This window comes from Phycomyces blakesleeanus, assembly GCF_001638985.1.
Source record: "Phycomyces blakesleeanus NRRL 1555(-) unplaced genomic scaffold PHYBLscaffold_26, whole genome shotgun sequence".
Classification (NCBI taxonomy): Eukaryota; Fungi; Mucoromycota; class Mucoromycetes; order Mucorales; family Phycomycetaceae; genus Phycomyces; species Phycomyces blakesleeanus.
Window position 1 is genome coordinate 342,092 of NW_017265159.1, and position 12,149 is coordinate 354,240.

General features: G+C 34.2%; 4 protein-coding genes across 4 annotated transcripts; 3 read left to right on the top strand and 1 right to left on the bottom strand.

Annotated features, from left to right (window-relative positions):
• Window positions 1-17: 17 nt before the first annotated feature.
• Window positions 18-492, top strand: PHYBLDRAFT_150785 (hypothetical protein; the record flags this gene model as incomplete). Its single annotated transcript, XM_018432548.1, has 2 exons — window positions 18-182; window positions 295-492. 2 exons carry the CDS (start codon window positions 18-20, stop codon window positions 490-492), a joined length of 363 nt encoding a protein of 120 aa, XP_018286160.1.
• Window positions 493-881: 389 nt separating this feature from the next.
• PHYBLDRAFT_173611 (hypothetical protein) lies at window positions 882-2,331 on the top strand (the record flags this gene model as incomplete). The annotated part of the gene is made up of 6 exons (XM_018437068.1): window positions 882-899; window positions 945-989; window positions 1,457-1,581; window positions 1,699-1,860; window positions 2,054-2,141; window positions 2,188-2,331. The coding sequence occupies 6 exons, from the start codon at window positions 882-884 to the stop codon at window positions 2,329-2,331; spliced, it is 582 nt and encodes a 193-aa protein (XP_018286161.1).
• A 2,492-nt stretch (window positions 2,332-4,823) lies between these two features.
• PHYBLDRAFT_173612 (hypothetical protein) lies at window positions 4,824-5,334 on the bottom strand (the record flags this gene model as incomplete). Its single annotated transcript, XM_018437069.1, has 2 exons — window positions 4,824-4,942; window positions 5,022-5,334. The coding sequence occupies 2 exons, from the start codon at window positions 5,332-5,334 to the stop codon at window positions 4,824-4,826; spliced, it is 432 nt and encodes a 143-aa protein (XP_018286162.1).
• Window positions 5,335-6,715: 1,381 nt separating this feature from the next.
• Window positions 6,716-9,003, top strand: PHYBLDRAFT_173613 (hypothetical protein; the record flags this gene model as incomplete). Its single annotated transcript, XM_018437070.1, has 7 exons — window positions 6,716-7,129; window positions 7,233-7,379; window positions 7,455-7,509; window positions 7,576-7,953; window positions 8,063-8,164; window positions 8,306-8,404; window positions 8,552-9,003. The coding sequence occupies 7 exons, from the start codon at window positions 6,716-6,718 to the stop codon at window positions 9,001-9,003; spliced, it is 1,647 nt and encodes a 548-aa protein (XP_018286163.1).
• Between the last annotated feature and the right edge of the window lie 3,146 nt (window positions 9,004-12,149).

The window sequence follows — 12,149 nt, forward strand, 5'->3', positions numbered from 1 at the left end:
ACATCCGTTGGCTTGGAATGGTGTATGCTGACGTGAAACGCTGCTTGACCTCGCCTCTGTTTTCCACTCCACTCTTTCTTGAAAAGAGAGCAACCAACTCATTTTTCCCCTTCGCCGTCAAATCAGGTCTTCGTCCTGAAGGGGATGGATCCACTCTTGTTATTTTATCTTTTGACAAAGTGGTGAACTAAGAATTTGGCATTCTCTCTGCAAAGTATACGTTCTGGTCGCAAGAATTCTTGGTAAGTATTGTTCCGTCAAGAATGCAAGTACAAAGTATACTTACTTTACTAGTGTCGACTCTCTGGGCGTTTCGTTCTCAGGCGAGCTTACGTTTCTTTATTCTGGACCTACAAGAGAGAATGCACGAATGATCTCTTGTACTGTGTTTTACGGTCTTTATTGACGTATCTCACTGGCAGTTTCCTGCGCAAGTGTCCAGACGAGTTGGGTGTGGCTGTGTGTGATGCGGTGTGGAAACCGTTGATCTAGAAAACATCCGTTGGCTTGGAATGGTGTATGCGGACGTGCAATGCTGCTTGACCTCGCCTCTGTTTTCCACTCCACTCTTTCTTGAAAAGAGAGCAACCGACTCATTTTTTCCCCTTCGCCGTCAAATCAGGTCTTCGTCCTGAAGGGGATGGATCCACTCTTGTTATTTTACCTTTTGACAAAGTGGTGAACTAAGAATTTGACAATTGTCTCTCTCTCTCTCTATATATATATATATATTCTTCGATTTAGTCCACTAATAAAATTATAATAAAAAACTCTTTTGATTTGAATTTTTATTATTAATATTTTTTTTAAAAATTACCAACAACAATATCTCATGATCAATAAATATTTAATAGGCTTGTTGATATTAATAAAAAGGAACTATGTACTGTGTTATATATGTATATTATTTTTCTTTTTATGAATATTAATAAATAAATCAACAGTATAGAAAGGCTAGTATGTTGGTGGCTGTGGTATACACACCACAAGTAAGTGAAGAACAGGCTCCAGAACCAAACACTGGTTTCTGCTTGCCAATAAATCGGGAAAGTTAATAATCACCAGGACTATTACACACCAGACATATGTACACTACACACTCATACAGTGTAAACCAACTATTACACAACAGGTATTTGAATTATAGCTGTTTTAATAGTAACAGATATAAACAATATTATTTGGTCTCTTTAATAAATAACACTTTCACAATATTTACTTTTATTATTATTGATATACCAATCCATAAACAATCCCGAATATCTCAGTAAGCTTACAATTTTTCTGAACGGCTGGCATGGTATTATTATTAACTTATTTGAGTGAGATATCAACCGTGGCGATGCTATAAATTGATGTGTGTTTACACCTTGATGCTGAATAGAGCGTCAGCAATGCTTCAATGCTCATTACAAAATACTTTCTAATTTGTTTCTATTTAACTAATACTTGCAAGATAGTTTGTACTGAGGTGAAGATGGTCAGCAGGCAGAAGTTTGAACTTGTATATGTTAAACATGCTTTCCATGAGGACACCGATATGTTATGGTCTTTTGTAGCGTTTTTGGTCAAAGGCAAGCAGTAAGCAGTTCATTAAATATATTTATACAATTAAATGATATTTTTACTATCTTGAAATACTATTTATGACTAGCTTGTGCTCTAGTAATTATAATATATATATGAAATTGTAACTAGCTTGTTGCTAGTAATACGTCTCTGTGAGATTCGAACTCACGCTCTTCCAACCAAGGTTGGAAAAACACCTGTCAAGCCAACTAAAAAGTCAACTATAGACCGAGACGGAGGGAAGAAATCGAAAGACAAGGGCGAACTTCACTTTTTTAGGCAACGAAGACCGTATAAAGTTTGGAGACCCCGCCTTTTTCGTTTGGGATGAACGAGATTTTACCGTTCTAGAATTGGCATTATCAGGGTATCTTTGCTTACGACTGCCTAGACAGTAATAAGCGAAAGACAGTATATGGTATCAAGTACAAAATTGTACGGAGAACGAGTAACATTGTTTCCAGCACAGAGTAATGACTTAAAGGCGTTCAGTCAAAAACTCATTGAACAAGCACATCTTCGCGAAAACAGGATCAGAACACCGATCACGAGAGAGTGGAGGCTTGAATAAAGTAATTTATCTTGCGAAAAAAAACTCCATTTGCTGTTACAATATAGGCTAACAGCCAGCAAGAAGTAGACCAGTACATCATGACAGTCAGACCAAACTCTATACTGACTCTCCTACTTGGGCTCAATAAGCGTCCCAACTTGTTAAATCAGTCATACCCCAGACATATGGATGCCTATCGCACGGGTTGAGTTGGTTTTATTATAGGTCAACTGCGTCGCTAGAACGTTCGGCTGTCAACCCATAAAAAACCAGTCTATCTGATCGTCTTTGAACCTCAACATCTGACATCAACGGGGAGGAGAATATCAGGACTCATCCTCAGTCCGTTTGGCTTGTCATAGAGAGTGGTGGTATTTCATTGGCGCCCGGTGGCTCCCACCTATGCTACACCTCTCTATGACGGATTGACCACGTTGTACCAAATGTCAAAATAGAGGAGACCAGAGTAGACCGGTGTTTCTTGCTAGCCGTTCCCAGAGCCATTAACTGGGTGTGGTTTGGTTGGCCGCTTTGGTTTTCACCGCAACGACGTCACTAGAGGCTTTCTTGACAAGCTGATGTCAAGGCTGACCCTTTCGGGCCAGACCTTTTCTTTACTATTAACTACGCAATGTTAGCAAGAGTCTCAATGAAATAAGGGTATATTTTTTTATTTTGTGATTACTTACATTCACTTCTTGAGAAAATACATTTAGGTAAATGTCAAAAGCAACATTACTACAAATTACATTAATAAATTCATCATAATTAGCACAACATGTGTGAAATGTACTTTCTTTAACGATTTTGTTACTTACATGGGCATTTCTATGTGTTGTGTTTATGAGAAAGGCGGGTTTTCTTGCCCTCACACTGAAGACTCATTTTTCTATACGCGTATGAGTGAATACGCAAGATATGACATAAACACTAATTGTCCAATAGAATAACTCCACATATTGGCGTGTGATATCTATGTGGCTTATTATTTATATACAGTCATTCTATGTGTCAATCCTTTGACAAGCAAGCTTAGTGCATGAAGAAAAACAATAAAGTAGTGAAGCTTTCTGTCAGTAAAGAAGAACTCAAAAGGGAAATTTAAAGATAGTACTCAGGTACCAGTAAGTTTAAGGGCCTATTAAAGACGAGCTTAAAACATATAAAAAGAAGTTCTGTGATCTTATACTTCTATTGTATAGCCAACCCCATTTTCTCATTTTACGTAACAGAAATAGCAAAAGAACTAACAGCATCAGAAACCAGCAGAACATAATATCAGTATGTATCTTAGAGCTATATAATATAACTTGAACTATTTCCAAGCATGAGATTCTATCGAGTGCTGGTTATATCTCTTTATCTCATATTTAAATACCGGGTCGTGAAATTAATATGTAATACAAAAAAAGTGATCAAGTTTGCTTTCTACAGAAGCCAAGGTTTCACGAACAAAGTGGAAAGGAAAGTTTTAATTCACAATGAAGTGTTTGTCAACATTATAATCTGTTTGGTTAAAATGCTAAAAATCTCAATACATAATCACATACATTTTCTTGGAATTTGTGGGATTAATCCTGGTATAAATGTGCTGATATTTCAAATATCTTGCCAAAAGTATACAAGCGCTTCTTCTTTTTTTTTTCTTTTTTTACAAAACCCAAATTCTTGAAATCAAGTAGAAATGATTATAAAGTTCAAGTTAACTTCTTTTACAATTCATTTCAATTTTCAAATTCAAATATCTAAAATATCTAAATATTAAAGTACCAATGTACCAATGTATTAAAAGCAAAACAAAAAGAGCAAGCTTAAATAGAAAGAGATATATTGATACCAAGTAATGTTTTTCTCCTTTAAAAGTAATACCATCATTTTATAGTATTATTTCTTTGTAAATTATATTTTTTGCTGGAGTAACTACCTTATTTATATGTAGGTAAAATTATCAATACAACCTTGACTGTATATCTCAATGAAGCACTAGGACTTTATTGTGGTAAAATCAGTATTGCTTTTGTCAATTACTCAATCTTGCTCGCAACCAAATTGACATTAATTTTGACTAATCTGAAGGTGTAGTTAGAAACTTTTCCAGTCAAATTCTTAGCAGAAGCTCTGGGATCTTATCTTTTTTTTTCCTATTGAAGATGTCAGCTATATATATACTTTCTGCTTTCTTTTTTTATATCGACGTTATTACTTAATGTTGCTTTGAAATATATGTGGGTTTATTTTCTAGCAACTGTTGGGTTCTTTTTGTGTCTTTTTATACAAGCGAAATAAATAAAAGCTTTTTCTTGCGTTCTCGCACAAGAAGCGCACAGACCACTTTAGAGTAACCTACATATCGCTGTTATAGAAACGTGTACTCCACTTTGAAAGTTATTGCTACACCGATCAAAACCGAACCTTTCCTTACTTCTTTGCTTTTTTGCTTTACTTTGCTTTACTTTGAAAAAGCCATCTTCTCTAGTAATCTAATTCAATATTATTAGCTGTCTACTCTACCTTAGAACAGTTACACAAACCCAATAAAAAGAATATATAGCCATATCACGTTTGCTCTGACGTGAACATCTAAGACTGACAAAAAGCGCAGTCGTAAACTTTAATCGCAGATGAAAAAATTTTCTGTTACTTATAGACCTCCTCCAACGCGTGTCGTTTATTTTCTTCTTGAGCAACAACAGTCCCGGTTTCATAGTGAGGCGTCTCTTGCGACCGTTGCAGGGAGATTCTTCCATGCTACAAGCATCGGAAAGTGAAAGTTGTTACTCGCCAGCTCAGTTAATTCTGAGAAGTCGTGGGGCATGGTCTCTTTTCATTTTTGGAAGGACTACTGTGTACATCGCATTGCCAATGTGGAATCATGATGCTGGGGGGAGGGAGGTCTAACCTGTGGTGAGATGTGCTGGCTCTTCACTGCTAACCTGACTGAACTCTTTAACGGCTGACGGTGAAGCTACTGGTAGTCGAATGAGCTGGACCTTATCACCTAGTGGTAAGTTCTCTGGCGAGTTCGCACCCACATTACTCGGTGACGAGATGTGGGGCTGGATGAACGGGTGCTTTCCGTTGGTTTGCCACCATTCCAGCACCTCCTTCGCTACCAAGTCAGGTTTACGTCCTGAAGGAGATTGAGCCGCGTAATGCGGGGACAAAGAACTTGGTGTCATGCTTTTTATTCTTTTACTCATGTAAAAGAACATTAAGTGAAATTAAATCAAATAGAATAGTTTCTTTATATATATCTTTAAATAAATAAATAAATAAATAAAGTATTTCTTAGCTATTGTCAACTTTAATAAAAAAAGACGCTTTTAAACATTTTTTTTTTGCTTGATTGATGTCAATGTTGTAATTAGGTGGACTCATTTATAAGAAGAAATTAATCTAATCGAGTAAACATAAAAAGAAATAAAATACTATTCGTATATTCTAAAGTGGTATTGATATCCGTGTTTAACTGTACAGGTTGTTGTTGTCTATAAATTATATTAGGATTAAAATAAGGCTAGTTTTTGAGAACACCAATGCTGTGAATTATATATTATTAAATTTGGCTAATCCAGATGGACATTGTAATGATGCATTGGGATGAGAGGAAGAGAAAGAGAGAAAGAGAAGAATGCGAAAATGCGAAAATGCGAAAGGCGAAAGGCGAAAGGCGAAAGGTTAAGTAAAAAATGAAGAAAAATAAGAGACAAGAAGGAATAAAGAAATATGTGTTTGAAACAAAGACAGAAAAGGCTTGATGTAGATTGAATATACAAGTAATGTCCTCATTGTATTTTGAATATCAATTAATACTTGGTACCCTCTATTCGTTATTTCATACACATATGTGCAATTGTATTCACAGTACAAAATATAATTCAAATACAAATAAGAAGAGTAAACAAGCATTGATACATTACAGAATACATCTTTTAATGTTCTATAAAGATAATTCGCCAAATATGTACTGGCAGCTTTTATATTACGGCCTTTAAAGGTAAGTTGACAGACATATCATATACTGGGTAAGCAAGGAATGAATATAAGAAAAGAAGTACATTGACATATTGAATTGTTGAAAAAAAGGGATATCCAAAAGTTTTCGACCTGTTTACAAATCATCTCATTTTGATAGTACTTGCTGAAAATTGCACTTTATAAAATAAATTAATGATTCTTAATTGTACAAGACAATCTTATAATATATATTATTCAATATATACTCATAAAAGTTAGAGAAGTAGAGTGGTTTAATAATAGATCCTTGCATCTGCAATAGTGCGGAAATATATTATTCTCTATAAAAGCAAAGGCTCAAAAAATTAACTTCTTTCTCGAAAAGCATACCCTAGAGTCATCTCTGAGATTGCTCTTTCTTTGTCGTACTTTTAGTCTACGCCTTTAATTTAATAGAGATTTTTTTTTAAAAAATATCAAAGATCAATATCATCTTTCATTCCACAATTATTGTTATTATCATTATCTTACTTATTATTGTCTGTTGGTCCAATTCTTTGATTCTGAATACCCTATATACTGATTATATTTTTGTTATAAAGGAGAAAGTATACAAGAATTATTACCGTTTAACGAATGACAATGGCATCAAACGCCAGATTAGAGGCTAATAATACTGTAAACTCTCTCTTATCATCCGAAAAATCCCTAGACAGGTGCCTCACCGAAACTCTTCCTATAAGCGCCTACACATCTACAGCTTTACTCAATACTCCGGATCTTGAACATCAAATATCGATAGCACCAGAATGTATATTCGCACTCAAGACATACCCACAGGCCTGGGTTGCTTTGTCATGTTTGGTTTTTCTCCGTATTGCCATTGCTCTTTTCCAATACACCTATTGCATCGTGCCAACTTTGACCAGTGAATTTTTTGATGTTTCTCTTTCGGCAGTAAACTGGCTGGCCAATGTTCAGTGCATTGTGTATGTTATTGCCAGTTTCTGTACTGGATTAATCTTTGAAAAATTAGGAATTAAGCGATCGGTAAGATTTATATATATATAGAAAAGGAGAAGAAAAAATGAGGAACATAAATTGAGAATGTCAATATCGGCTAACATTGCAATGTGCTTGTCAATGTATGTAGATAGTACTGGCTGGATTTCTTAATGCATTTGGTGCTGGCGTCCGGTGCATTGGGGCAAACACACAGCCACCTTCATTTGCCATCACAATGGTTGGACAAATATTGGGATCCATTGCTAATCCATTGGCACTTAATATTATGACAATGGTAAAAAGGCATATGTATATCCAATCTATAATATCTTTAAAGTAGCTTAACACTGGTTTGATTATATTTTATTAGTTTGCGTCGAGTTGGTTTACTGACAAGCTTCGTACAACTGCTGGCATGTTAATTGGTGAGTGAATTTTTCATATGTCTCTTTCATTATTGTTTTTTCTTCTTACATTCGATTTATTAACAGCATCTAATTATGGTGCTATAATTGGTATGTTTGTCATTCCATCAATGACTGTGAGTAAGGACCAAGTGCCTCGCCTACTCTACGTGGTCGCATTGATATCTCTGGTGGCACTTTTACCTGTTATGTTTATGCCTGCAAAACCCCCAACTCCTCCTTCGCATATTCAAGAGAAAGAAAAGCCAAAGTTTGTAGACGGGTTGCGGCTGCTTTCAAGAAATTATAATTTCTGGATATTGTTTTTCATTCACAGTCTGAATGTTGGAGTGTGCATTGCCTTTGGTACGCTTCTGATTCAAATCATTTCTCCGTATGGGTACACGGATATTGATGCAGGGCAACTGAATGCGATTGCTTTTCTGGCAGGTATTCTTGGATGCTGTAAGTTTGTGTGTGTGTGTGTGTGTATGTATGTGCATACATGTATTTACAATAACTTACTACTATTGTTGTTGTTGTTGTTGTTGTTGTCTACATATATGTATATTAGCTATCGCTGGACCTCTTTTGGATACAACGAAACTACACAAGTTACTCTTACGACTGATAGCTCCCATGATTCTTATTGCTGATGTTGGACTTGTGTTTATTGGTAAGTCTTTGAAAACCACTGTTTTTTTTTTGAAATCGCCAAAAATAATGAGTGTCTATTTTTATTTCTATTTCTGATTCTACTTCTATTTCGGATCCAATTTCTCTTTACCCTTTTCATTTACGTGACCCTTCTGTTTAGTTCCGAATGGCTCATATGCAACCGTGATGATTGCGATGTGTGTCAGCCAATTCTTCTTGTGCTCTCTTGTGCCAGTTGTTATCGACCTTGGAAGTGAAAGTACGTATATATATTTAAACAAAATATAATGCTTTTTTTGGTTCCTTCCCGACTTTATTTTTAAACCCTCAACGCACACACACGCACAAACACATATTTATTTATATTTTTTATTGTTTTCTGTTCATCTATATATCTATATATAAGCTTCTTATCCGGTCGCTGAATCAACCACAAGCTCTATACTTTGGCAGGGTTCACAATTATTTGGATTTGGATTTGTGATTGTGATGGATTTGCTCCGTAACCATGACCGTGGCCATGGCCGTGGACCATCAGCCAATGCCACTCCGGAGAATGGTGTCAATAATACCCTGTTACTCCAAGCCCTGGTTGCAGGCTTAATTTCAATCCTTTCCTTTCTCTATAATGGTCAGATGTTTCGATCAGAGGCTATTTTAAAAAGAGAGCAGGAAAGTGTGGTTAGTAAATCCAAGCAAAAAAGTTCTAGTCCTTTAACTGGCACTAGTACAGCCATATTTACTACTGCTGCTACTGCTACTGCTGCTACTGCTCCTGATGCTACTTCCTCTTTTACTACTACTTCTACAGGATCAACTTTGTTTGTTCTTCAAAAAGACAATATTATTGTTCTATAAGATGATATATGTACATGTGTATATGCACACACACACACATACATCCATATATACACAGAATAAAATTAATACAAAATGTGTGAATAAATTAAAAGGATAAAATAAGATAGCTCCTTATTATTAATATTTTTGTGTAAGGTTTATGGCGGGTTAATAAGTAACTATAACTACCAAATAAAAAATATTTAAGAACGTTTGGACTATTTGGTAGTCTAAGTTAGGGAAAAAAAAGAGAGAATCCTAAAAAGCATAAACCCTCCACATACACACACATTTATAAACATTTATACACTATTTGTGTGGCACTTTTATGTAGATACAAATATAGATAGAATATGAAACGTATCTTAAAAGGAAGGATAATAATAGCAATAATACACTCATACACATTCATCTCTTTATCTTTCTCTCTAGGTGTGTGTATGTGTTTGTGCATTTGAAGGAACTAACAGGTGCGTGTCATTCTTGTGTTATCATTTGTTCCTTTCAGATCGTTTGTTGTTTTTGAAGGATCATAATATCTTGTGTAATATATTATGTTTCTTGTAAAGGAAAACCCGATGGATCTTAAGATGCCGAGGCATAAGGCAAATCTCACCAGATGATGGGGGCCATTGTGATAAAATACCAAGGCACTGACGTTACCTATAAGTTTTTTTTTTGGTCTTTTGTGTATATCTCTGTGTGTACGTGTGTGTACGTGTGTGTACATTTATATACATTTGGGCCGGGCTGGGTATTCTGTAACACAGATCCGTCAGACTTTATCCGGTTATCTTTATTACAAAGGATGTATTTTTTTATTGCTTTTAAAAACCACATATAATAAGAAAGATACTTCTCTTTATTTCCCTACATATACATATACATACTAATACTTACTGTAAGATATAATGTAGGCTCTATTGGATAGTACAAAGGATTTATTGCTTTTATGTGTGTGTGTTTGCCGATTTTCTATGATCATAATATTTTGTTGTGGCGTTGTCATGTTCAGCTTTTAGTGTCGCACCCACACTAAAATAGATTGCTGAGAAGTTAACGATATGTATATGCGTGTTTATTGTTTTTTTTTGTAATTATATATATATATATATATCTTGACTATAAACAATTCCTTGATCTGGTCCAGCCACAGTACTTTTTCTTTTCTTTTCTTTTTGCAGAATCTCAAAAGGAATTTTGCGTATGTGTAGTAAAGAGACATATCTTTTTTTTTAGCCACCTGATTTGTAATACAATAGGATGCGCTATACTAAAATGTGTCTTCTATCTCTTTCTCTTTTTTTTTAGGAGAAAAAAAAAAGACAAAAAAAAAAGGGGGGGGGGGAGGCTAATCCGGGGGAAGGCGGCTTTAAAGACTCATCTTTATATTCTACATGGGGCCTAGAGCCCTTGTCTGTTATTGTTCTTTGATAGAAGCTTTTTTATAACACTCGCCTTCTTTTTATGGTAATTAGAAACTATAAAAAAAAAAGCACACACACACACATATATTCACACAATTAAAATTATAGCAATGTGTATTTGTGCGTGTGAGTAGGACATGGTTTGAATGGTTATTTCAAATACAAAATACACAAGTAATATATATATATGTATATGTATATGACTAAATTTGGAATTTATTTTTCTACTTGCTTATTTGTAACAAACAACAATATTGGCATTGTCATTATCATTATCATTATCATTACCAACAATATCAAAAGCAGCAATTGTGATATCAATATGTTTATACTTATAAGTATATACCTTTTATTAAAGATGAACATGTGTATTTTTGTGTTATATATATATATATATATATATATATATAACATTAATACTTTAATATACAAGTATCGTGGCAGTTGTCAGATTGAATATAATAAAAGAAGGATGTGTAGTTTGGGGTAAATATATATATATGTAAAGACTATAAATATATATTTCAAGATACATGTAATGTACACATATACACATTTATATATATATATATATTCTTTGTGCTTCGGATGTGTATCATAGTATTACTTTATTTGTTGCTGTTGTTTTTTTCTGCTCTGCGTATCAATGAGGCACAATGGCTCGTTAATGCTACTCTAGCGTGGCATCTTTAACCCCTCCCCCCTTTTTTGTAGATTCGTTGATTGATCGATTGACTGATTGACTGCTTTTCTGTCTGTTTAACTGACTTGGTGACTTGTTGACTGACTGTCCGACTGACTGACTGACCGGCTGGCTGATTTATTGAAACATATACACAAGAAACATATTTTGAAACTATAATTCTTTATTTTCCCTTTTTTTGGAGCACAAACCTTTCATGGTACCTCTTTTTATAGTAAATAAAGGGTCTCTCACTATATAAATATATAACATTCAATGATATACTGTTTCTATTACTATTACTATTATTATTATTATTATTATTATTATTATTATTATATGAATTTATCATTCTTCTTCTTTGTGAAAGTTAGGCTTATTGTTGGTATGTTAATGTATATTTTATTTTGGAAAAATAAGATTATCAGGTGCATTATATATATTAAAAAAACAGCCAAGAGAACAACAAGGATTTTCTACAAATAATGCAAATAATAATGCAAATAATAATAATAATAATAATAATAACAATAATAACAAAGTTAAAAGGAAATGATTTGGATTTGTGATGCTTTATTGTTTGTTTGAGAGTAAAATAAAGAATATTAAGGGATCTGTGTTAAAAGAATCTACCAGTGCTATAATGCTCTATCTAAAAGTGTGTAAATTACCGATTGTTTCGCAATATACCATAATAACACACAAGTAACCCAAGCTTGTGTATCGTTCTTGTCTTTTGAACCATTTCGGACAATTAGAAAGTGTATTTATTTTTAAATGACTCATTTATATATATAGTCTATGTGTTCACAGGCTACTATTTCTACACCTAATACTAATACTAATACTGTTACTGTTACTACTACTACTATCTCCATTGCCTCGCCACATATTCCAATTTGTATTCTTTGCCAAGCCATAAGAATATTCTTTAGTCCAGAGACAGAAAAAGAAAAAGAGTAAGAATAAGAAGGAAAGGAAATTAGAGCTAAAAACTGACCACTTGTTCCCTAAAATAATTACACTATCTATTCACCTGACAAGTAAAGCCAGTA